The sequence below is a fragment of the Prunus mume genome, linkage group LG2, assembly GCF_029339155.1.
Source record: "Prunus mume cultivar Tortuosa linkage group LG2, ASM2933915v1, whole genome shotgun sequence".
NCBI classification, from domain to species: Eukaryota; Viridiplantae; Streptophyta; class Magnoliopsida; order Rosales; family Rosaceae; genus Prunus; species Prunus mume.
The window spans coordinates 39,938,865-39,966,258 of record NC_142699.1 but is presented as its reverse complement, the minus strand read 5'-3'; the positions used below and the strand labels follow the sequence as shown (position 1 = coordinate 39,966,258).

The 27,394-nt window shown below is 35.9% G+C and overlaps 1 protein-coding gene and 2 pseudogenes across 1 annotated transcript; 2 read left to right on the top strand and 1 right to left on the bottom strand.

Moving 5' to 3' along the window:
• The first annotated feature begins 13,543 nt into the window (after positions 1 to 13,543).
• Positions 13,544 to 14,274, top strand: LOC148920331 (uncharacterized; annotated as a pseudogene).
• A 4,330-nt stretch (positions 14,275 to 18,604) lies between these two features.
• On the top strand, positions 18,605 to 20,301 carry LOC148920330 (protein PUTATIVE RECOMBINATION INITIATION DEFECT 1-like; annotated as a pseudogene).
• An 881-nt stretch (positions 20,302 to 21,182) lies between these two features.
• On the bottom strand, positions 21,183 to 22,561 carry LOC148920329 (uncharacterized). Its single transcript, XM_089046787.1, has one exon. It carries the CDS (start codon positions 22,106 to 22,108, stop codon positions 21,422 to 21,424), a length of 687 nt encoding a protein of 228 aa, XP_088902913.1. The 5' UTR covers positions 22,109 to 22,561; the 3' UTR covers positions 21,183 to 21,421.
• Positions 22,562 to 27,394: the final 4,833 nt, after the last annotated feature.

Genomic DNA, 27,394 nt, shown 5'->3' with positions numbered 1-27,394 from the left:
AGCAAAATTAATTGTAAGCCTACACACTCTGTTTTAAAATTTTATTAAACTGTGTATATATAATTCTTATTACGTCTTATGTTATATTTTTTCGTCGTGTCAATGATTTTACTACGTCGAAATATTTTAAAAACCGTCGTGAAAGATCTAAAACTGGAATCACAACTTTGTTTTCTGTAATTATAGATAAGACGTCGGTGGTTAATTTTTTCGTCGTTTTAATGTTATTACTACGTCGAAATGTTTTCAAAAACGTCGTGAAAGATCTAAAACTGGAATCACAACTCTGTTTTCGTAATTAAAGCAAAAGACGTCGGTGGTTTATTTATTGCGTCGTTTTAAACATCTAACCACGTCGGTTTTAATTAACGTCGTTATAAATATATTATAACGTCGATTTCTATTTTGGTGCGTCGTGTGAAATTATATACTGCGTCGTTTGTTTATAAATAACCGTCGTGTGTTTTCTTGTGCTGACTTTTTTGTATGTCTTTGTTTTAGGATGAATTGCAAAAACAAGTGGCTGAAGGCAGTCCCGAGTGTAATGGCAAGAATGATGTCTTGACCTTGGCTTTGGGTCCCGAGCATCCAGGGAGAGTAAGAGGGGTAGGTGCTGGGATTTCCCCTAGGCAATTCTTCAATTTACCTAGACCACAGAGGGTAAAGTTTGCTGATCAATTGAAGGAAAGTGTAAGACTTGTCCTTCAAGAGGAGACTAAGAAGATGGAAGCTAGAACCAAACAATTAGTAGAGGCTGAGAGGGAACATTTACTAAGTCAGCTTTCCCACCTCATCCCCAATTTTGATCCAAGCATGCTTAAACCGAAAACTAGCCCCTCTCAAAACCAAGGTCTACAGCAAAGTCCCATAAATCCAATGTCTGATAAAGCAAGTTGTTCTGGGGCTGAAGGGAGATCCCAACATTTAGAGGATGATACTGCCAAAATGGGGAACAGTAGGAAGAAACGGTAACATAACTGAACTTTGAATTCTCTGTTTTTATTACATTAGACGTCTTATGAATAAACCGTCGTGCTTTAAAAACATACCACGACGATTTTATAAATAACCGTCGTGTTTATTTAAATATCACATTGTATTTAGTTTACTTGTTTTACACGCCACTAGACGTCGTACTTTGTGGTTTTTAGACGACGGTTTTAGTCCTTAACGACGTAATATACAATTACCACGACGTTTATTATTTACCATCGTTTAATAATTTTAAGACGTCCATAATTCTTACATACCGTCTTAGGTTATGCCTTACCACGACGTTTTGGTTTAATTTTTTTACTCTCTGTACAATCTGTCTTATATATATATATTTCTTTATTATTTAAAACAGAAATCTGGGGCTTTAGATAATCAAGATGAAGAGAAGAAAGGAGAAAACAAAGATGAAGGGAAGAAGGAAGAAAAAAAAGAGAAAAAAGATGAAGGCCAAAAGGAAGACACAAATGATGAAGAGAAGAAAGAAGAAAAACAAGAAGAAGAAAAGCATGACGAGGAGGTATATTCTCATAACTTTGCCTTTTTAATTTGTTTTTCACATTTCAGACGTCGATATTTTTCTTTAAACCGTCGTTTGTTTTCACATTAGATGTCGGAATTTATTTTCTACGACGTCGATAGTTATCTAAAACGACGGTATTTAATTATCGTCGTTTAAATTATAATAAGACGACGTTTTTTAATTTAAACCGTCGTTTTTAATGAATTACCACGTCATTTTATTTTGCTTTATTTCTTTAAACAGGGTAAGTCAAGTAGTTGATTATTCGAATGTGGAGGTGCCATCTTCCTTAGATCCCTTTGTCGTTATGTGGAAACGACACTAAAGCCTCAGGAGAAGATCATGACCTTCAACATTGAGAAGGAGGTGTTTGGTGCAGATCGAAGTACCTTCGTCTTGCATGAAGATATTACACAGTTTGCATGGAAGAAATTGGGGCTACTGTGGTTGCAGTATATATGAGGTTTGTCCTAATCAAATATCAAACATTATATCATAAGACGCCGGTTGTTTAATTATTACGTCGCTTTAAACCACTAACCACGCCGTTTTTTTACCGCCGTGATAAATTAGTTATCACGTCTGTTTCTATTTCATTTCGCCGTGTGAAATTGTATAATACGCCGCTTGTGTATAAATAACCGCTGTTTGTTTTATATATTTAGGTGCTTATATGATGTTTTGAGAGAAGCAAATATGTGCAGCATGGTTGGCTTTATCGACCTCGCTCAAGTTAGTGCCAACCGGGTCACTAAGCCGATGATCAATTGTAGCCATCGACTTCAAAACAGATGGTGAACAGATTTTCATGATGCCTTACAATCCAGGGTTAGTCTCCTTAAAAGGATTTTGTTTGTATGATTTTCACTAATTGACCACTTATAAAACGCTTAACTAATTCGTGTCGCTTGAAACATCTAACCACGTCGGTTATTTATTTATTGAGTCGCTTGAAACAACTAACCACGCCGGTAGTTAATTATCGTCGTGATAAATTTATAATGACGCTCGATGATTAAGTTATTACGTCGTGTGAAACTATATAATACGCCGGTTTTTATAAATAAACGCCGCTTTCTCCGTGCTGACTTTTATATTAACCGCCGCTTTTTATTTTATTTTTGTGCAGCCGTCATTGGGTCTTTTGATTGTGAGGGCAAAGAGGGAAACCGTCTATTTTCTGGATCCTGCCTGGAAATCGTGGTTGATGAGGAGGCAAAAACATCATGAGCAGTGCTTTAAAATTTATAATTCCCACATAGGCGCACTCAGGCCGTAAAGCACCAACTGAAAACTCGCCAGCACACCAAAGCAACCCAGTTGTCGAATGCGGGTATTATGTGATGCGCTTCATGAGGGACATCATCATGGATCCTTCCTTGGAGTTTGAGAAGAAGGTAAGAATAAAATTTTCAGAAACATTTTTTGTGGTTTTTTGTATTATCAACGACGGTCATTTAAAATTACCGTCGTTGAATCGATATACTACGTCGGTTATGAAAAAACGTCGTCTGTGTCTGAATTTCTTTTTATTTTGTAAAGCTTAATAATCATTGTTTATGGATTGCAGTTTGCCAAGGGAAAAGATCAAGCGCCATACCCCCAAGCAGCCATTGATGAAGTCAGGAAAGAATGGGCAGAGTTTGTTTGCCTTCATATGGATTAGAGGATTTTTGGAACACTTGATATTTTTATATGTACTAATTTTGTCTATAATATATAATGTCCAAATTTTGTCTATAATATACATCCTTTTTTTCCCTGAAAATTTGTTGAGGTTTTCATAATATAAAAGAAAAAACAAATTGCGTAACCGACGTGTAATAACTTTCCAACGACATAATTATGTAAAAAACCGACGTAAAATGATATTTAGACGTGATGGGACGTACATAAGACGTCGTTTTGATGACAATTTCGCCATGGTTTCGCTTTTAAACGACGTGCTTTTGAACAAGTAAGTCGTTTATTAGGGTTTAGGTTAATACCTTATAACGACGGTGATTAGGTCGTTGAATATGTATTTTACGTCTGATGGTGAAACATCCGCCATGGTTTCTCTTTTAAACGACGTCCTTTTTACATGTGAGTCGTTTATTATTATTTACAACGTCGTGGTTTGTTGTTGATATAAGAATATTTTATTATTTTTAATTCAAAATTTTAAAAATAAATTTAAAATAAATTCAAAAAATTCAACTTCAACTCCTATGAAGTCATTGATATATTTTCTTCCCCCTAAAACCCAAAAAAATGCAGTTTGTGTAATAAAAGATTAAAATGTCCAACCTAAATAAAATTGTTTTGATGAGTCATAGCATCACTTACATAGTTTGATGATTTAGGTCTAGGGTTTGGGGATTAGGTTGTTATTTATTAGGTTTATGGTTAAAGTATAATTTTGGGGTTTAGGGTTTATGTTTGTTATTTTAGGATGTAAAACCATAAACAATTTTATAAAATTAAATTTTACAAATATATAATTTAGGGTTTTAAAGTTTAGGGTATTACTTTTAACGACGGTGATTGAGTCGTGGAATATGGAGTTTACGTCGTATGGTGAAAAATCCGACGTCGTTTCTCTTTTAAACGACGTTTTGTTTACACGTGAGTCGTTTATTATTGTTTACAACGTCGGTAGTTAATTAACCCCGCCGTGGTTTGTTGTTGACATAAGAATTTTTATTATTTTTAATTCAAAATTTTAAAAATAAATTTAAAATAAATTCAAAAAATTCAACTTCAACTCCTATGAAGTCATTGATATATTTTCTTCCCCCTAAAACCCAAAAAAATGCAGTTTGTGTAATAAAAGATTAAAATGTCCAACCTAAATAAAATTGTTTTGATGAGTCATAGCATCACTTACATAGTTTGATGGTTTAGGGTCTAGGGTTTGGGGATTAGGTTGTTGTTTATTAGGTTTATGGTTAAAGTATAATTTTTGGGGTTTAGGGTTTATGTTTGTTATTTATTAGGATGTAAAACCATAAACAATTTTATAAAATTAAATTTTACAAATATATAATTTAGGGTTTTAAAGTTTAGGGTATTACTTTTAACGACGGTGATTGAGTCGTGGAATATGGAGTTTACGTCGTATGGTGAAAAATCCGACGTCGTTTCTCTTTTAAACGACGTTTTGTTTACACGTGAGTCGTTTATTATTGTTTACTACGTCGGTAGTTAATTAACCCCGCCGTGGTTTTTCATAGTTTTAACGCCTTTTTTGATTTTGCGTGGTACATAGTTTTACCACGACGTCCTTAATGTAATAAGCGTCATGTTTAATGTTAAATTTTAACGACGCGTGTTTTTTCGGTCGATGTTTTAAAAAGCGCGCTTTCTTAAAATATTCGCGGGACCTAAAATTTTCAGATTTGGCTCTTATTTTTATACTTCTAACCCGAACCCTAAAATTGTCAGATTTCGCGCAACATAACATTTCGCTCTCTCACTTCATCTCTAATTCAAAGTTGGGCCAGGCTGTGTCAAATCCAATTTGGTCATAATCTGTGAGCTCTGCCAACCTGTAAGTACAAACCCTCTCTTCCCCTTGTAAATTCATTGAATGATATATTACGTTGTTTTGTTAAAGGGTTTTAGGTATTTGTTTTGCGATCTGTTAATAATGTTGTTGGAGGTATGGGTTCATGGATTTTCTGTTTAATGTTTTCTTGATCACTCTCTGTTATGTTGAATTGGGAATGGATTTCATTTTGTCGGATCTTTTAATCACTCTGTTATGTTGAATTGGGAATGAATTTATTGTTTTCATGCTTAGTATATGTTGGTTTCTTGCTTGGTTTCATGTCTATGTTGTGTTCTTAATAGGGTTTTGGGATCTTGAAAATAAACCTGATATCGACGTGTTTTAGATACGACGCACGGTTTTACTTTAAACCGCGTTTTATATTTATACACGACGGTGTTATGTACCTCGTCAGAGTTATAATTAGACACGTAAAATCCGCCGCCTATATAATAGGTATAGTGTCGGAGATGGATAAGTCATGGATGCACTCGGATAGAAGATCAAGGCATATGAGTTAGGGTGGAAGCATTTTTGAACTTTTCTGTAGAAAATCTTCTAACTACCACACATATCCGCTGTCCATGTGTTAAATGTGTTAATTTGAAATTGTTTGGGGTTGGAATTATAAGGGATCACTTATACTTTAATGGAGTTGACCAAAGCTATAAGAATTGGACATTTCACTGAGAACCTTAAAGCAAATTTACTAATGCTAGTAGAAATGTTGAAGAAGATGATGACCATAGTAGGTACAGTTTTGTGTCCAAGAAATAGAGATGGATGATAATGATTTTGGTGATTTTGGATCTGATCCTTATGAGTTTGCCAATGTGATTGGGGATGGAGATCAACCATTGTACCCTGTTGTAGAAAGTACACGGTTATCGGCATTAGTGAAGTTGTATAATTTGAAGGCAAAATATGGGATGAGTGATGGCTGTTTTGCTGAATTATTGATACTTCAAGGCGATTTGCTTCAGAAGGAAATACAATACCGCCTCTATGTATGAGGCAAAAAGACTTTGTGTGCATTGAGGCTGAGTTATGAGAAAATGCACGCATGCCCCAATGATTGCATCTTGTATAGGAAGGAGTATGAGGATTTAACTCATTGTCCTAATTGTGGTATCTCAAGGTGGAAGGAAGGCAAAGATTCAATCTTGAAAGAGGGTGTGCCAGCGAAGGTGGTGTGGTATTTTCCTCCAATTCCAAGGTTTAAAAGGATGTTTCGATCACATGAGACCGCTAAGAGTTTGACTTGGCATGCTGCTAGAAAATCAATTGACGGTTATATGTCTCATCCAGCGGATTCCCCGTCTTGGAAACTTCTTGATGATAAATGGCCCGAGTTTGGTAATGAGCCGAGAAACTTGAGATTGGCTCTGTCATCTGATGGATTCAATCCCCACAGTTCTCTAAGTAGCGTATATAGTTGCTGGCCAGTTATCTTAGTTACATATAATCTCCCTCCATGGCTGTGCATGAAACGAAAGTTCATGATGTTGACCTTATTGATTTCCGGTCCTAAACAACCCGGAAATGATATAGACGTCTACTTGGAGCCTTTGATTGATGATTTAAAATCTTTGTGGGATGGGATTGGAGGAGTGTATGATGCACATAATGGAGAATACTTTACACTCAGAGCTGCATTAATGTGGACAATTAATGATTTCCCGCCTATGGAAACTTATCTGGTTGTGTTGTTAAAGGATATAAAGCTTGTCCAATATGCGGCGATGATACACCTAGTCACAGGTTGAAAAATGGCCACAAAATTTGTTACATTGGGCATAGAAAATGGTTACCGATCAATCATCCATATAGGAGGCAACGTGCAGCTTTTAATGGGAAACCTGAATATGGCACGCCCCGAGCCATTAACCGGAGAAGAAGTGCTGCATATGGTTGAAGATGGTGACAGAGTTTGTTGGAAGAAGAAATCAATATTCTTTGATCTCGAGTATTGGAAATACCTTCCTGTGAGGCATGTCCTAGATGTTATGCACATTGAGAAGAATGTTTGCGATAGTATCATTGGTACATTGCTGGAGATCCCTGGAAAAAATAAAGATGGGATTGTCGCTCGATTAGATTTATTGAACATGGGGTCAAAACTGATTTGCAACCCGAGTATGGAGAAAGACGTACTCGTTTGCCTCCCGGGCCTTGGAATTTGTCAAGAGCAGAGAAGAGAGAGGTTTGCAATTCTTTCTATGGTATGAAGGTCCCTGAAGGTTATTCTTCAAATATAAAAAATCTTGTATCTTTACAAGATTCAAGACTTCTTGGCCTTAAATCACATGATTGTCATACCTTAATGCAACAATTGCTCCCTGTGGCAATTCGTTCTGTTTTGGAGAAGCCTACAAGGTATGCAATAACTCGCTTGTGCTTCTTCTTCAATGCTATATGTGCAAAGACTGCTGATGTTTCCAAGCTAGATAAGTTGGAAGAAGATGTAGTAGTTACTTTGTGTTTGCTTGAGAAGTACTTTCCCCTTCATTCTTTGATATCATGGTTCATCTAGTAGTACATCTTGTGAGAGAAGTTGTCTGTGGGCCAGTATATTTTAGATGGATGTATCCGTTTGAAAGATATATGAAAGTGCTAAAGGGGTATGTTCGAATCGCATTTCGAAGGTTGCATTGTCGAGCCAGTATATAGTCAAGAAGTCGTAGAGTTTTGTACCGAGCATTTATCGATGTTAGTACAGTTGGAGTGCCTTCAAGCCAAAAGATGGGAGTTTCAAAGCCATTATCAGGTTGCACAAAGGAGCGTAGTTGATCGGGACTGCTGAACTAAGCACATCTATATGTCTTGGAGAATACGGAGGAAGTCCTACCTTATATCGAGTACGCATGAGTTTTATTCTTTAAGTTTCCATTTTAAATTATTTCTTATGTTTATCTTATATGTTTGGGACCGTAATACTTGAATTTTGTGTGTCATGTAGGCAACATATGATCCACATCCAGACCACTTATCCAAAATTTAGAAAGAGAACAAAGTGGCTGCAGGATAAGCACAATAGCACTTTCATTCAATGGCTACGCTTCAAGGTATATGTTATTGAATAACATATTGGACTTTTAATTTTCTTCTTTCTATGTTAGATTGAATTAAGTTATATGATTAATTTGCAGGTTCAAAGTGAACTTAATGAGGAAGACAATCATGGCGTATCAGAAAATTTAAAGTGGCTAGTACTGGTCCAAACATGGCAGTGCCATTATATAGGAGCTATCTCATTAAAGGTATTAAATTCAACATCAAGGCACAAGATGATGCGGACAACTCAAAATAGTGGAGTTTATTTACTTGCACATACTATGCAAGTTGTTAGTGTTATGATAAAAACCCAATTCTCTCAAATATGGGTTTCTATGGTGTCATTCAAGAAATTTGGGACCTTGACTACCAAAAGTTTACAATCCCAGCTTTAGGTGTGATTGGATTGATAATACTTCTGGTCTTGTAGTGATTTAACTTGGATTTACCCTTGTAGATTTGAGTAAAATTGGACATAGGAATGACCAATTTGTTTTGGCTTCTCAAGTCAAACAAGTATTTTTGTTGACGACCCGATGCATCGTGGTTGGTCGTAGTGTTATCAATGCCTAATAGAGAATATAATGATGTTATTGGTGATGATGTCTTAGGTGATGTGAGAATTGAGTGTGAGCCATTTACTAGGGGATGCCAAATGTTGACACATTTGATGAAGTGGTGGTTGAGTTAGGAGTCAAAATATTCGAGATGGGTGTGAAGATATACTGGGTTGAATGATGCTTTTAAGCAGTGTATGACATTAATTTTGTAATATATTGTAATGTGATTTCTTCACTTTCATTATACAGTTTTGGCCACAAAACAATCGTGAACAAAATTACTGTTCTGATTACAAAACACGACGGTTTTGATAAAAATGAAAAACAAACGCTCTGTTCTAATAAATAACGACGTTTTGGAGCATTCAACGACCGCAATATATTTACCGACGTCTTAAAGCAAAGTAACAATGAAGAACCACGACGCTATTGTGAAACAAGTAATCCAGATAACACGTCGGACAAGCATAAAGAACCGCCATGTAATTCAAAATAACACGACTCAATCCCATAATACCGACGCCTAAAAGATGAGAATTTTAACCGAACGCGTTACAAAGACGACGTCGTCATGAATTTACCACGTCGTAAGTTCTTTAATAAACGAAGTGGAAAAGGATGAATTCACGACGGTATTTGAAGTTCATTAAATTCACGACGTTAAGATGAATTAGACGACGTTAATTTTTTAATGAAGACGTATAAATTATAAACACGACGGTCTTTTTCATGGTACCGACGTTGTATATAGACGACAACGTTGTCCTTATAAATCTGTGTCGTAATTAATGACCCCATCATTTTTTCCACGTCGTTTATTTTCAAAATATGACGTATAAATTCTGTAATACGGCTCTCATTTATTTGGAACCGATTGTTTATTCATTTCAACGTCGTCTAAGTAAATACATACGTCGTAATTAATGACGACATCTATTTCCACGTCATAATTCATAAAAAATCGAAGTGGAAAATTTATTTTACGACGGTTGTGGGAAATGTTGTGACGTAGTAGGTGTCAATAACGTCGTCTATTATGATTGTAAAGACGTCGTATTTATATTTGTCATCTGTTTCCTTTTTAACGACGTTTTTTTTGTTGGAGTTGGTCGTCTATTCTCATCCTCGACTGTTTTTTATGTCTTTTTGCAGCACAAAGATGTCGGTTTTATTTTTGATGACGTTTTTTGTTTTAACAACGACGGTTATTCACCGTCGTGGTTTGGTTATTATAAAGATGTCGATGGATTCCACGACGATTTGAAAAGAATACACGACGGTGAATTCCCGTCGTGGTTTTCCTTTTGTAGTAGTGTGGCCTTAAACAGGCTCCTCATACATGGTTTCAATGTTTTTCTTCTCATTTGCTGACATTGGGTTTTGTTGCCTCCAAAGCGTATTCTTCTCTCTTTATATTTATTGATGCCTCAATTGTCATTTATCTGTTGATTTATGTTGATGACACTCTGGTTACTGGTAATAATGCTATTACAGGAAAGTTACTAATTATAGGGTTCTTGATTATGTAATTACTTGTAATTGATTGTAAAGTTATACACTTACCTTATGTATCCAACAACTAGGATAAATCCACTGCTCCTTGTAAAGTATATATATTTTGGATTTACTCAAGAAGAATAATATGATTGATTGCAAGCCTGTGTCTACACCTGCTCTCTTTGGTCAACGTCTTAGCCTTTTGGATGATGAACCTTTCTCGGATGTCTTAAGTACCATAGTGTTGTTGGGGCCCTTCAGTACCTCACCTTAACATGCCCAAGTATTGCTTTTGTTGTTAACCAGGTCTATCAGTTTATGCATAGTCCTACCACTCTTCATTGCATTGCTATCAAACGGATCCTCCATTGTTTAAAGTTCACTTAAGCCGATGGCCTTGTCTATCACCTGAGTCCTATGGCTTTGACCTCTTCTAATGCTGATTATGCTGGTGATCCTGGTGATCGTAAATCCATTTGTGGGTAGTGCATTTATTTGGGTTCCAATTTGGTTTATGGGAGCTCTAAGAAACATGCATGGTGTTTCTCGCTCAAGTAGGAGGTCGAATACCATCAACTTGCCTACACAGCTGGTGCTTTATCCTAATTTAGTTCTTTGTTTGTTGACTTTCGTCAACCTTTGTCTCCTCCTTAGCTTTGGAGTGATAATATTAGCTCCATTTCTCTTGCTTCTAATCCCTTTTTCCATGCTCGGAATCGTCATGTTGATGTGGACTATCATTATGTTCGTGAACAGGTTGTTGCTCAAGCCTTACATGTTGGTTTTGTGGCTTCTCTGGATCAAATTGCTGATGTCTTCACTAAGGAGTTGTCATTGCCTCGTTTCTCGTCCTCGATCTCCAAGCTTCACTTTATTCCTCGCTCGCTTTGCTTGCGGAGGGGAGGGGCAGGGCGGTGATAAGCCAAAGAAGCCACTGACTCTAATACAGGAAAGTGACTAATTATAGGGATCTTGATTATGCAATTACTTGTAATTGATTGTAGAGTTATATACTTACCTTACATATCCAGCAGGTAGGGTAAATCCACTGCTTCTTGTGAACAATATATATTACAATATAAATTTGCAAATATGTGTGTTGCAGCAACCTTTCATCCCTTGCTTTAGATTTCTTTCAAGACCAAGGGATGAAAATAGGGTGATGCATTTGGAGAAGAAGAAGAAGCAACTTGTGGTGCTTCTCTGGTGCTCCTCCTTCTTCAATTGTTTCTCCTGCTCAGTTTTTTAAAGAAGAACAGTGGCAACCAATGTCAGTTGATCATAAGGACACAAAGAATAAAAATTTATGTCTTTAAAATCTTCCATTGTCAAATACCCTATCTTCCCTTTGTCTCTTATGCTTCATCTCTTTCTCTTTTGCTCCTACTTGAGAGATTGAAAGAACCCAGTGAAGAAGAAGCCATGATCAACAAAACAAATTGGTAGAGAACCAAAAAGGGTTATCAGGGTTTACTCTGAAAGGGAAATCTTTGTTCTAGTTGATGAGATATTGAATGAAGTGAACTATGAAGTGACAGTGAAGAACAAAAACAAAGTAGCGAAAAGTGAGATGGGTTTGCTATCCTTATATAATCCCTCATACAACAGACTGAAATTAACTTTATTTTCTTGAATAAATCAAAATTTTGTTTTAATTTTTTTTATTAACAATAATTCCAACTTTTTTCCTCAAATCGAAGAGAACCCCTCAAATTTTGCAAAAAGTTTACAACCAGGGGCAAAATCCTAATCAAACAGTCTATTCCTAGAAGCAAAATCCTAATCAAACGAAGAAGATAACTCATATATAATAGAATCTTGACCTGTTTGGGTAATTTTCAATGTGTTGTTCAAGTCCAAGGTTAGAAGTGAGGTTGAAGGGGATGAAATAGGTCTGTATCTGTTAAAAATCAATGCTTTATTTGCGAGTGTTTTGTTGCGACGGATAGCTGAAGATAGAACCCTCTATATTTTGTTCAATGAAAGTCAAAGTGAACTTCTCTGATGTAGAGACTAAGGGGATGGAGGAAGAGAGAGGAGAGAGGAGAAGAGCGATGAGATAGGGGAAGAGAGAGAAGAGAAGAATTTGAGAAGAGGGGTGCTTGGTCTCGCAGAAAGAAGAGGCTCAGTCTCGCAAAGAAGAGAGAAGAGGCGTGCTTGGAAAACGCAGAGAAGATAGAAGAGGCGTGCTTAGAAAACTTGGGAACCAAAGCTAATTTCAGTCCAACTCCAACGGTAACTAAATCAGATGAATATCTTGATGGAGAGAGAGTATGAAAGTAAAATAATGTAAACGCGGCAAAATAGAAACTGTGTTCTTCAAGTCAATATGTAATTGACGCATTAAAAACACTAGTGGCAAAAATATCGGGATGCTATTATTAATGCCATATTGTTTCGAATATTTAAATATTTTCACTACAAGAAAGTAAATAAATAACCTACATGCTTGATTGATGGAGATTTTCAGTATTTTTGTTTTATTAGCGCTTTATTTTCAGTTGTAAATTAATATAAATTACAGTTTATCTAAACAAACTTTATCAAATTCTTGATTACATATGTACACCAAAAAATTCTTCAAGATCGTGACTGAAAATATAAATTCTAGACTAATTTCCCAAAATAGACAAAGCAAGAAATTCAAAACTAAAAGAAATCCTCAATCACCACGCTTATTTAATAGCTCGGACTTCAGCCTTCATCGAATTATTGAAAAATAATTGGTAAAGCGAAAAAGTGTTTACGGTTAAGAAGTTTCTTTTTCAAAGTTTAAACATGTATAATTTTTATATTTTTATATTTTAATTTTATATATAGTATCATAATGGGTATATATAAAAACTGGAATGAGCTTGGAGGCTCTAAAGCCTCCCCTGATTATATAGATATATTTATATATTTGTGAACTCTGTAGTAAGATAATATTTTCCTATATATACATGAAAATGAATTTCCTATAATTTTTTTAATTTTATAATTAGAAATAGTAATACTTGGTTTAGTAGTAAGAAATGGAAGTAGTAACACTCAAGTGAAATAGAAACCTGGCATGAAAAAAAGAAACAAAAAACTTGGGTATTTAATTCTTGTCCTATCAGGAGAATAAATCAAGAAAACAGAAAACTTGGGACCCAAGCTAATTTCAGCCCAAGGATATCGGGCGAGATAAGATAATTCTAAACGTGAGTTGGCAACTTAAGGGTTTGTTTGGTTGGTTTAATTTCTTATGTCTAATAAAAATTTAATAGTACATTATAATTAATTAGAATAAAATATTCGTTTTCCCAATGAGATTAGGAAACAGGAAACTACATATATATACGTATGTAGCGTGAGGCTTTTGTAAACACTAGCTACTGTGATTTAGGGTTTCCCAATTTTGCTATAATCTTTTCTCTTTCAGACAAGATGAAGTTTGTTTGCGATCAGGCTTTGAAGGAGCAGCAATGCGAGCGAGAGCCTCCTGTTGACGTTGACGTTGTCTATGACGACATCAAACTTGATGAGCGCCACTTGGCAATTCTCCAGAAGCCCAAGAAACCACCATCTCATGGCAAAGGCAAGGATTTGGAGACCTTCCGCTTTATGCTAAGCGCACCACCTCCATCTTCTTGTCAACAAAAGCCTACGGGGCCAAGAAAATCTGATGCTCATCATCGACGTCAAGACTGGGACGATGAAGACAAGTTGGAGAATAGCAAGCGAAAGCTTCACCAAGGCTACCAAGAGTTCCAAAACAGGAGAAATAAAATTCAACTTCTAGAGGTCAAGAACTTGCCTTTGCCATCTAAGCCTCAGCGAGGCCGGGTTTTGAGCAAGACCAGTTCGAGGAAGTGCCCAGAGCCTTCTGATTTTTTGGAGAGCCAACAAAACCCTAAGGGGCCCACAAAATCTACTCATCATCTTCATCACCGACGAGATTGGGATGATGAAGAGAAGTTGGAGAAGAGTAAGAAAAAGCTTCACCAAAGCTATCAAGAGTTGCAAAACAAGAGAAAGAAAATTCAAATTCTGGACATTAAGAACCTGCCTATGCCGCCAAAGCCGCAACGAGGTCGTGTTTTGAACAAGATCTAGTTGTTGCCAGTTCCAGGAAGTGCCGAGCCTTCTAATTTCTTGGAGAGCACGCGATCTTATTGTCTAGTTTATTCAGTTCATTCAAAATAGAAACTCTGTTCTTCAGTGGCTAAAATATCAAGATGCTATTATTAATTTTGAATATTTTAATATTTTAATATTTTCACAACCTAAAAAAAATTAAGGAGAGTATTGGTCAAATTTGGAGAAGAACAATAAACCAATCTAGGGAAGATTTCTAAAGATAGAAATTAATGAGCATGCATCCATTTCAGTTAACAAACAAACTTGTCACATCACTGATTTACATATAAATTTTAACAATATACTTTGTTACATTGAAAATCCAAGATGCTGCCCCAACAAATGAAATATATTAGCACAAATTGATTAGCTTCAATCATGCACATGATACTTCAGACCGAACAAAGAAGAGGCCAGAAGGGTCATCACTGGGCAAGCAATGCTGACTTCACAGAACACTTAGCACCTTCTACAACAGACAAGATGCCGGTATTGAAGTTTATATCTGTCTTGACATAGCCGGGGCAGACAGAATTGATGCGGAAGTTGGGGTATTTCTTGGCTAGAATCCTTGTATATGCATTTATTGCCGCTTTTGAGACTATATGCAGGAAAAACTGGCCAGCCCTTGCTTTCAATAAAACCCTCCTTGAGACTTTTAAGTGGGTCCATTGCACTCTAAGTTCGACGGCCAAGCTTCTAAGAATATGAGTTCAAGAGCAAGTTTATATGTAGAAATGTAAACAAACAATGTATTAGATCCTTCAAATCAATTTCAGATGAGCTTGTTGATAATTTAAAAGAGATGCAATCATATAGGAATGTTAGATTGAGAATGTTGCAGAATTGAATATGACTGCATCATACATGCAATCCTCATATTGAAAGTAGAAAGAACTTAAAGAGGATCTGTTGGTGGTTCCAAATATACTTTGTTGCATTAAAATAAAAGTTCAAGATGCTACCCAATCTTCAATCAAAGACCTGACACTACATTCTGAACAAAGAAGAAACTTGAAGGGCCATCATTGGGGCAGCAATGCTAACTTCACATTGCAGCACCAAACTCACAAAACATAAGACTAGCGCCATAGAAAGGCTTGAACGAGTTACCACATATTCTAGTCAGTAACATTGGAGATATGAAAGAAATAGCGCAAGTTACGATAAATAATGAATGGACTGGCCGCTAGAACATGTAGTAGGCCGTTCAGCCTATCTATGATGCTAGTTTTTGTTTTGTGAGTTTGGTGAGCTTTTTGGGTGCCAAATTTGTTGTTGCTGGTCTAACATTTCCCGGAAGGACAATCTTATAAATAGAATTTGAAATAGAAGCCATATTGAGCAGGGTGGTTAGTAGCATCATGGGATTTTTTATAGCCCAAGAACATTCAAATGAAATGATCAAAAAGCATCATGATTTCTACGCTTTGTTAGTTGGTTAGCATGCAGCCTATGTGCTGAGAAACTTTTGACTCAACAACCAATCCCCATCTGCACTGTTGTAGTCTCTATAATGCACCACGTGCTCATACTCAATTTATTCCAAAGTTCCAACCGAACACACCTGCTCAGAATTCCAACATTCTTATTGTTTATAGATATAATTCGTCAACACAAGAGATATGAAATGTAAACAAGACAGTAGTAAATACGTATTATTATAATGGAATTCGAGTACAAGAAGTTAGAAATCCTGCTTTAAAATATCGTACTCAAGTATCATTAGCAGATAAACAAAAAGTTCTTTTAGACAATTTTTAGAATATTAGAACTAATAATGACAGCATGAGAAGAAGGCATGAAAAACTTATTAAAGCCCTTGAACAAGAGTTTTTAGCATATAATTATGATTATAAAAGAGCAAAACAACATCTTTCTTTTTTGCAAGAAAAACATGAGGAGCAAAAGAAAGAGTATGATACAATAGTAAGAAATTTTAGAATTATTAATTTAAGATGTCAAAATTTAAGCATGATTTTACAAGAAAAAGAGGTTAATGAGCCCAACTTACTTGAGCATAATAGAGAATTTTCCCTTGAGTAAAAAACTAAAAATCCATATCTTCTTCAAACCCTAGCTAGAGAAAGGTAAAGATTTTTACCATAAGATATTAAGTCATATGATTATATTAGTATATGAGCAAAATACTTCTCTTTAGTTATACATTCAAGCTTTTCTTTTTAATTTAAAAAATAATACACAACTTGGTATAAAAATTATTACTAAAAGCTGTTCTCATTATACTATTTATTTAGCTAGAATTTACATGGTGGAATATAGAGAATTGCATTTAGAGCATAACCAAAAAACTATCACAATTACTCTAGCATTTTTAGCAAAGTATGGTTATTTAGGTAAACTTTATATTGAAAATAGTCATCATTTAGATTCATTTTCCTCAAAATTAAAAGAAGTTATATATATATATATATATATATATCCCTCTCTGGAAGAATGCAAAATTAGATTTCACCAAAGATACCCCAAGAATGATTTATGATAGTATTTCCCCAAATAGAACACAACATAGTATTATTATTTCCAATAATGAACTGCTTAGTCCAACATAACCCGTAAATACGGAGATCTTTACCAAGCAAGACGATCAAACATTGAAGCATAAGACAACAACAACTCATACTGAAATAACTTAGGAAAAGACGAATTACACAATATAGATAACATGATGGAAGCATAACTCCATTTGACGACCTCATGATAAAAGAAACATCATCAACTTCATTTGACGTGAAGGATCATCCCAGTAGATAAAGTATAAGTTCCATCCTTTTTGGCTCTATATGGCAATCAGGAAGCAAAACTCCCTTGACATCATATGAAAAGAAGAATCAGACTCCTTAGGCAATACAAAAATGAATAAAAGCATTATTGTACAAACACTATAATTTTGTCCTTCTTTATAAATACTTCCCTCATTTTGAACTGAATCAAAAGTCTCCTATTTTTCAACTCACAAATTAAACCGATGGGATTAGTTTGTTTGGCCGGTTGGAACAGTATTTACTATTTAGGCCCTTTTTTCCTAGTGTTACCCCGCTAGCGTGATAAAACCCGAAATTCTCTGGCGCCAAAATTCAAACACCTTCACATCACACGCTCGCAAAATGTAGTTGGAGGGACTCGCAGTCACAGCACCTCCAACGCTACCAAGCATCAGAAGATGACTATGCTTCAAATTCAGCAACGCGCTTGCTCTGCTTCTTTTCAATCCTCAATTTCCCACCGTCCACGTGTCCTACGCTCTCTCTCTCTCTCTCTCAGTCCATCTCCGACCCTCTTCTTCGTCTCGCCTCTCGTTCAGGGTCTCTCTTCCTTCTACGAAGACCTCATCTTACGACAAGTCGTTGATCTCATTTCCGCTCTCTGCGCTTCCGCTGATGCTTCGCTCTGAGCTGACTTCGTCGCTAGGGTTTCCGATCTCCTCTCGTCCGATCCGTTGGCCTTGAATCGCCGTCAGATTATATGGTATTTACATCCTCTGCATTTATCAATTCTCTACTTGTTTAGTTGTGAATTTCGGAATCGATTTTGAGATTTAGATTAAAATTTGCGGCAATGATTTGTTTTCTGTTTGCTTCTTGAGAAAATGTAGGAAAATGTTATGAATGTTTATGTTTTTAGGTAATCAAACAGTGCATGATTGGTTAAGGTTGAGCGAATTTGGTGTTTTTTTTTTTTTTTTTGTGAAATTATAAACCAATTGGTAATGCTTTATTTCCCATTTGATTCTTGAGAAAACTGTAAAATGAATTTTGTATTTTTCAGTAATCAAACAATGTATGATTTCGGTATAATTGAACTTGATTTTACTGTTTCTCATGGCTCGTTAATTAATCATTAGGTAGAAACCTAGATTGGACTTTTTGCAACCTATGATTGTTGGAACTATAGATAATCATAGACTGTTTGTGGAACAAGTACAGTATAATTGAAGGATTGTTAACTAAAACCTGAAATTGCCTTATTTATGTTTTAATACAAAGGAGGATGAGTTAGTGTTCATTTGAATAGTTCGTCCTGTTTCTTTAGATTTAGATTTCTCTACCTTATGCAGGTTCAGAGTTCCCAGTGAACACCAATCAAATGAAATTAAAAGTCATCAGATTTTAATATACAGCCCTGACAAGAATTGGAAACTCAAATTTTGGTATACCTGAAATTCTCTTATCCTTGTATTTTGGTTACATTTGTGAATTAGCATGTTAAATTTTTTGCCCTTGCATATCAAATTTTTTCATCATTGTGGAATGATTAAAAAAGGAAAATGAGAGAAGGACAATTTGTGAATTAGCATGACCTTGTTTATCTGCAAATTTTATGGCTAGGATTTGTAGTATACAGTGAAGTCTCAATAGATTAATATGCACATATGATCTATGCACCCACTGACTTCTATAACGAAAAGCTTTTCAACAATATCTTTAAAACTTACATCTTATTGACCTTAAAACATATATATCCCTGTTAATAATTTTGTCACCGATATGTACAGTAATGAGGCTGGTGTATCATTATGGTCTTTATAGGGATATCGCCATGGTTAGCCACCAAATTCCCTACATTCCAGAAGCTGAGAGAGTCCTGTTCGAGATTTTAAGTGAAAATGAATGGGATTTGTCCATTAGCATTGAAATGGTTGTTTCAACAAGAGAAAATCAACAGGCCATTGTCTTATCAGCTGCATAGATTTTGTGGAAGGAATATAGAAAATGGGTCTGACATCATCCTCCACGGAAAGAAGAGTGTCGTATGGTAAATGTTAATTCAATTGCAGAGTTAATAGCAGGAGCAATATATATATATATATATATATATATATTTTGTTCTTATCGATAGGAATTCTGTAGAAAAGAAGGCCAACAGCATGACATAATTTCTGAAGTGAATCTCATGGGAACTATTATTGACATATTTCCAACTGTTTCAGACCAGTGATGCTTGCGTGGTATTGGGAATGCTTACTACAATCTTTATTGCAAATCAACTTATACACAGTCCCCACAGATATCACATCCGTCTTAGTTTTAATTTTAAACTTTATGCTCAGTGCACCATGGAACTCTTTCTCATGATGGCTATTGGCTTGCAGTGACTATGACGGTGAGTAACTTAATTTTGCTGATTCCAGCTTTGCTTGCTCCTACAGGAATTTAATAAGAAAGCTTGTCTTCTTCTTTAGTTAATAGTTCTCACCACAGGAGCTGCAGACGGGTGTAATCATGAATGTCTCCTAGTAATTGGAATTTTTCCCACTTAATTTTTAACCATTCTGCAAATCAAGTGCTCATAGTAGCTTTAAAAGCCATTATTTTCAGGTTTTAGAAGGTGTGGAGAAGTCTTAATATTGGTGCTTCTTATAAATTACTGTTAAGAAGGTTAGTTCATCCTATTAAATTCAACCAACCATAAACAATTGCATTTTTCTTTTGAATCTACAGCCAGATAGGATGCAGCAAATTTCCTTTATTTGAATCTACTGCCATGACCTATGCAGACTAATGCATTATGGATCTCCTTTGGTCGCTTCACCATGCCTGTTGGAGTTGTTTACCAGAATATCTGATCAGAGGAATAGAACCAGGGAGGAATTGATATGCACCATGGAGTACCTAATGTCTGTAGTGGCTGTCCTAGAAGGCCTAATTATCTACAGTTCCTCATAGTGGCTATGAGTTGTGGCCTCTGCCTATCAATGATCTTGGGGTGGGGAATTTCCAATTTAAGGGACAAATGTGAGTTCCATGATTAGCATCAAAATTCATGTAAGAGTTCATGTAACAGTCACATTGTTAAAACTGCATAAGGTTCCTGAGTGGATGAGATCTGTATTTGATGATTCTTGCACCCAATTATTTGAGCATGCAAATTCCACTTTTATTTTGAGCTCTATTGAATTCTTAAAGACGGATCAAATTGCTAGTGTAAATCAGTTGCTCCATGTGACCATTTCTATGTCTTGCATTTTGTGTTCCCTTGGTTTTTGTTCTTGTCCAGTGGGCACGTTAACGGATTAAATTGAAGCTTTCCTTGCCTTTTCTTTTTTTGTTAGTACTCCAAACGTAACAATGAGTCAGTTTACTTTTGTCCAGTTGGTTTTAGAATGAACACTGACTGATAGGTTTCCTTAAATTTTCACCCTTTGTCATTCCAGTCATGCTTGAGGATTTAGAAGTCAAATAGCAAGGAAGTGCGATTAACAGAGAGATAATGCATCTATTTTATACATTGCAGGTGTGCAGAAAGCTAAAGTACATTGCCAACAGGAAAGATGGAAGGTGGTCACTATCCTGTACAATTCGGGAGAAGTTTGTGAGTATTTCATTCATGATGTCATCTGAGTCATCTCTATAATACTAGACAGGGATTCTGGAGGATTAGATTTTCAGGATAAGAGATTGTTAGAAGAAATAGAGCTTTTCTTTAATACTTTTACAGTAACAGATGACAGCTAAGAAAATCATAATAGTGGTTCACAGAGTGAAAGCACCTGCAGTTATTGCCTTTGTGATCATTGATTGCATGATCTTGATTCTTGATTCTTGTCAAGAAAGTTGAAAACTGAAAATGCATCGACTTTTTTTATAATCTTGATTCTTGTCAAGAAAGTTGACGCCCTTAATGGTTATCGTGTTAGACACTGTAACCTTGGTTTCCCGTCTAACCTAAATTGACTAAACTGTTTTGTTTGAAGTTACTATCATTTTCAACTGTTTATGCCTTAGAAAGAGCTGACTTTTTTAATAATCTTGTGAAGTAAGTTTGTGCCTTTAACGTTTATCGTGTTTAACGTCTAACCTATATTGACTAAACTGTTTTGTTTGAAGTTACTTTCAACTGTTTATAGGACACTGTCAAAGGGTAATCAAATTGAAATGATGGAGTCAAGTTATCCAAAATTCAAATCCGACAGACAGTTTATACTTTGAGCTTGGAAGTTAAGAGACAAAATATTCTTTCATTGCTATAATTTGGAAATATACAGATAGTGGAAATGCCTACAAGACAGTAGACTTACTCATTAGCACTTTGTACATGCTGCAGCCTCTTCCTATATGTAAAAATCTTAATTACTTGAAGCTATCTATCTATCTATCCATATACTCTTAGCTTAACAGTCTCCAATATCTCCACATGCTAGCAATTGGCGCCAGAAATTAACATCTCAAAGTCTCTCATCGTTTTGAAGTTATCATCGATGACAACATTTCTCTCCATCTCTTCGAGGGCAAGCCGAGCAGCTTCTCTATCTCGTTGCCGTTGCTCCTTGATGTATTCATTGGCTTTCTTCATCTCGGCAGCTTTAAACCTCTTGATCTCGTCGTCGGTGTTTTCAAGACCATTAGAGCCACTATAAAGAACATCTTGTTTGGCTTTAAGGATGGTACCTGCAAATCGGGCCTTCAGCATTGCAACCCGAGCAGCCCTTCTTGGTGACAGATTGATCTCATCGGATGTTGTGGCGTTGACAGGAGAGGCATGATGGAGTACTGTCACTGGCGATTTGCAGCTACTGAAATTATTAGAAGAAGCCTCAGAATTACTCACAGCGACACCATGATCAAAAACTGCCTTCAAGGGCGCCAACCCGCCATTATCTTCTTCATCAATATCTTTAGCCTTAGGCATCTGCCTCTGTCTCTTTACCCTCCTCTTCGTTTGCTGACCCAAAACCCTAACTGGATGGGGATGAGAATTGGAATCGGAATCGTAATCGGAAGAACGTGGACGCTTGAAAGAACGGCCGGGATTGGGTTTTGCAGAGACATTGTGGTTGCGATTGTTCAAAGAACTCAGATTAAGCTTCAAATCTTCAAGCGTCATTGTCACCAAACCAATTAAATCAACACTTCAACTATAAACGAAGAAAGAAATATTGAACAAGTAAGTTGCGTGATTTTCAGTTTCTGCCAAGTGGGTTTTGGCCAAGAGCGAAGCGTGTGATTGAGAATCAGAATGGGAATGTGAGTGAGAGAGAGAGAAAGAGAGAGAGAGCAAGATCAGGGTTGTATGGATTTGGGGATTTAGGGTTTACAACCAACGGCTATATTTCTTCTCAATTCATTCTCTTCACTTATCTTGCAAACCCAATTGCTTAGCTTTCACGTCGCTCGGTGGTTGTGGCCAAGAGCAAAGTGTGTGATTTTGAAGGGTGTTTTTTGTGTGATAGGAGAATCAGAATGGGAATGTAGAGAGACAGAGAGAGGGAGAGAGAGATTAGGGTTATATGGATTTGGGGATTTAGGGTTTACAACCCACAGCTATATTTTTTCTCAATTTAATCTCTTCTTCACTTCTCTCGCAAACCAGTAGCTTAGCTTTCACGTCGCTAGGTGCTCAACTATCTACTCTGCCCACTGCCCACCCTGAAGTTAATCGCGTTTCGTCTGTATATTTACACTTTTGCCCTCTCGTCTTTGCAACGATTATGTTTCAAACTTCCCGCTCGCATTTCAGTGCCAATTTGCTTGCACTGAGCTTAATTTATAATTTTACCCTTTCTTAAAAATAAAAAATAGTTTCACCAAAAAATTAAAAAATTAAAAAATTAAAATTGTTGCTACTTTTTTTACTTAACATCCCCCTTTTTTTTTGGGAGTTTCACTAAAACACCCAAAATGGAGGTTGAAATTATAAAAAAACCCAAGCACTATTTAAACATATAAACACACCCAAAACCCATCATTACACACACTCAAAACCCATTTATAAACACACCCAAAAAGTTGACTTTGGGGTTGATTTTAGGTGTATTTCTATGTTTAAATAGTGTTTGGATTTTTATAAATACATGTCTAGTATTGGGTTTATTTATAAATTTGTATTTTTTTTTCCCTTTATGGGGTGCGTCAAATTTTATTTTTATTTTTTAAAAGAAAGTTCAAATTAAATAGTCACTTTTTTTAATATAGTAAAATGTTATGAGGGTACATGACTTGGTTATGTATTCAGAATGGGAATAAAACAGAATTGTAGTACGAAGGAATTGAAGCAATGATGAATTAGTTTTGAAGGAATTGGAGCAAGGATGAATCATGATATGAAGGAATCAGAGTCTGGTAGTCCCTTATCATATTTAGTAAGTGTCTCAAACTGGTATAAGAAAAAAGTTTATTTTCACTGCACTACAATATCAATTATACAAATTTATAAATAAATCCAATCCTAAACATGTATTTATAAAAAAACTCAAACACTATTTAAACATAGAAACACATCCAAAATCAACCCCAAAGAAACATACTTTGCGGTTTGCGGTAACCGCAAGTTTTGAAAATCAAATAGTGCAACCGTAATCGCAAATGCGGTTCGGTTTACCGTGATTGCGGTTTCATTGCAGTAAATTGTCGGTTGGTTTTTGCGGTTTTTCGGTTTTTCGGTTTAAAATGCCACCCCTAGTCTTAAGGTCGACCACCTACTACGTTAATAATTAAAATCTCCTTAAGTATTTTTCATGTTATTAGACCAACATTTAAAATATTTAATCACAAGAACGTGCAACTGATACTTATTTATGTGTTTGTGCTCGGAAGCTTCACAATCATTCTGTGCTGTGCATGTGAAAGCTCTAGATTAAAATATCCATAAAAAAAACCTCTATAAATTAATGGTTATGCTAAGCCAAAATTAGGGCATTAATTCCATCTCTAGCAGTAACAAACTTTGATTAGATCACTATAAAAGAAACTAGCGATGGCATGGAAAGGCTACACAACTTGTTCATCCTCACAGCATTAATTATCTTTTGTTTCTTTTCAAGTCCAGCTATTGTAACTACTGGTTCTGCAACCAACTACAATCCTCCCTATACCCGTAAGGCGTTATTTGACTGCCTTGTGTATTTTAATTAAGGAAGGTTCAAGAATTCAACATGGTGGTGAATTCCCGTGAGGCTCATATATTTATAATAATTTGCTTAATTTTGTATAGCTTCTGCTGCTCTGGGAGGAGATACAAGGTTACATGCCTAACTGCAGCATACAGTAAGGGTCGGAAACCATGCAAAGCCAATAATGTGGTGTATGTGACCGTCGTCGACCTCTGCCTCGGCTGTCAAGCCCAACAACTTGACTTGTCTAGAGAAGCATTCGCATCCATCGCCGGTTTAGGAGCAGGAAGGATTAAGATATACTTTCAGCCAGTGTTAGAGAGAATGGTCATGTTTTCGTACCTCTATTTCTTTTTCTTTGTCTTTCATAATGTAGAATAATAGGTGGATCCCTCAAGCCTAGTATAATGAATTCCAATATGTATTGATGACATATCAGCGGTAATGTTGATTTGCCGTGACATAAAAAATTATTTAAGAATCAATATGAATCTTGTTAACGGGATCTAGCCGAGTGCAAAAGCACATTGACTTGCAAATAAGAAATCTTAGATTTGAACTCCAATGACATCTTAGTTGCGTGTGTGTGAGAAATCTCCATCCTGTTTAGTTTATACCATCACTTATTTGGATATATAATAATAATAATAAACTATTCCTTATAAAAAAAATAAAAAAATAATCAATATAAATCCCAATTTGCACAATTCAATTGCTTACGAAGACATCAAATGAAGGGCATAATGGGTGGAAAAGAACGAAAAAAATTGACCAATAAACGGTGGTGCGCTCATTAAGCACAATAACTCCAAAACATCTAATAACAGCCTTAAATAAAATAGTGAAAAGATTAATCTTCCAAAACACTTGATGTAACTTCCTTTTAAGGGTTACATATATCATTCAGTAGGCAACGATGACCCAACAAGTGTGGTATTTCCCCGTGTTCTTATTTGGTAAGTAAAATGTGGATTTTAGGTAGTATTTCTATGTTTAAAAGTGTTTATTTTTTTATTAACTTTCAACCATGGGGTGCGCCCACAATGTTAAGGGTACATCATCCAGAATTGTAGCCATTGAACAATGATGTAGTTTTGAAATATTGAATCATGCTATGAAGGACCGCCCGAATCTCTCCACTGGCAAACGGACTGCGCCTAAAAAATTCGACATCACAAGCTTGGGGCGATTTTGTGGGCCAATTCACTCGCATAGGCTAAAGACCAGACTTCGATCAGAGATACCAAAACTACTAAGTAGTCTCCATATCTGCTTGAATTTCATGAACATTCCCAAATAAAAACTTACCTTGCTGTTTCAGTTAAATTACAGTAAAAACAACAAGAGTTTATATTTGGTGTGGTGAACCAAGACATGGTGTTTTATCAAGCAATAAAAAATAAAAATAAAAATATCCTTGCTTTTAAAAAACGTTTACAATTCTAAAGGCCTCGCGTATCTCGTCGGGTCGTAGTATATCTAAGAAATTCAAATACAATAGATCAGAAGTGCAACAGAAAGGAAAAGAGGAAGGAGTCTAGATTAAAATATCCTACGAAGACTCTATAAATTAAGTTTCTAAGCCAAAATTAGAGCACACCTAGCAGTCCTTTGATTAGATCACTAGAAAAGAAACTAGCGATGGCATGGAAAGGCTACACAACTTGTTCATCCTCACAGCATTAATTATCAAGTCAGCACTGGTTCTGCAACCTACTACAATCCTCCCTATAGAAGGCGTTAATTGTGAGTGGATGAAAATTAAGTTCAAGTTCAATTAAATCATATATTTATAAAATTAATAGCTTCTGCCTGCTCTGGGAGGAGAGACAGCCGCCAATGGTTGCCTCACCTTAACCGCCGAGCTATTTGTGCGAGGAGAAAAACCTGATGCAGTAACGAATCCAATAAAATGCATCAAGCCCAACAAATAAAAGCATTCGCATACATCGCCGGTTTAAGCAGGAAGGATTAAGTACTTTATAAACATGTTTTCGTATATTTCTTTTTCTTTGTCTTTCTAAAAATAATACCGGATACTAAATCCGAAATCCATGAGTCACACGGTAATGTTGATTTGCCGTCACAAAACTTGTTAACCACCACTCAAAACTTAAGAGCCCCGAGTTGCGTGTGTGTGAGATCTCCCTTCTGTTTTGTTTATAAACATATAATAATAATAATAAACTATTCTTTATAAAAAAAATAAAAAAATAATCAATATAAATCCCAATTTGCACAATTCAATTGCTTACGAAGACATCAAATGAAGGGCATAATGGGTGGAAAAGAATGAAAAAAATTGACCAATAAACGGTGGTGCGCTCATTAAGCACAATAACTCTAAAACATCTAATAACAGCCTTAAATAAAATAGTGAAAAGATTAATCTTCCAAAACACTTGATGTAACTTCCTTTTAAGGGTTACATATATCATTCCGTGTTCTTATTTGGTAAGTAAATGTGGGGTAGAAAAATAATTAACTTTCAACCAGCTCACAAAAACATCATCCAAGCCAAACGTAGAAATATCCCAGATAAATAGCTCGCAACTATAAGAGTGGCAAATGCACAAGAGCCAACAAAATATCGAATTTACAAATCAAAATGGGATAGCCAAGAGCTTCACCAGGCCAGGTCAAGCAAGGGGACATTCTTCATCTAAAAGCCTGTGGGCGTTCGAGCTAAGTTATTTAATAAATTTGTAATTTTCTTCTTCGACTCTTTTCCCTTCTTTTTTTTTTTTTTTTTACTTGGAAAGAGAAGGTAACTGGCCGTTGGGAACGACCCGATTGAAATATAAGGATGGCTCGGATGAATTAAGTAAATAAAATTTTAATTAGCGTCATTAAATTAGAATGTAATAAATTATGTTTCACTTCCAAAAAGATTGTATAATTCTGGTACATCATCAAAATCTCACGTTGAAACGAGAGTAGGTAGTATCATAAGTAGGGAATCTTAGCCTAGCCCTGGCATGCAAGGAATAAGCAATTAAGCTGGCTATGGAAACTAGTGATAGGGTTTGATGTGTTCCAAGAAGGTGGCATTATTCCAACAAACAGGAGTTCTACACATCCTCCCATCCTGGGCCATCTCATTTGATAACTATTTGACTCCACAAAAGGCAAGGAGAATGGGACGTGACTATATGTTAAACGTGACTATGAAGGTATTATGTTCATGTAAGAGTAATATGGATTAGTGCCATGATGGTGAAGATCGGCCATGGGATTGCTTGGCATCGTGACCAAGCAAGTCAAGCACTATTTCTCCTTGT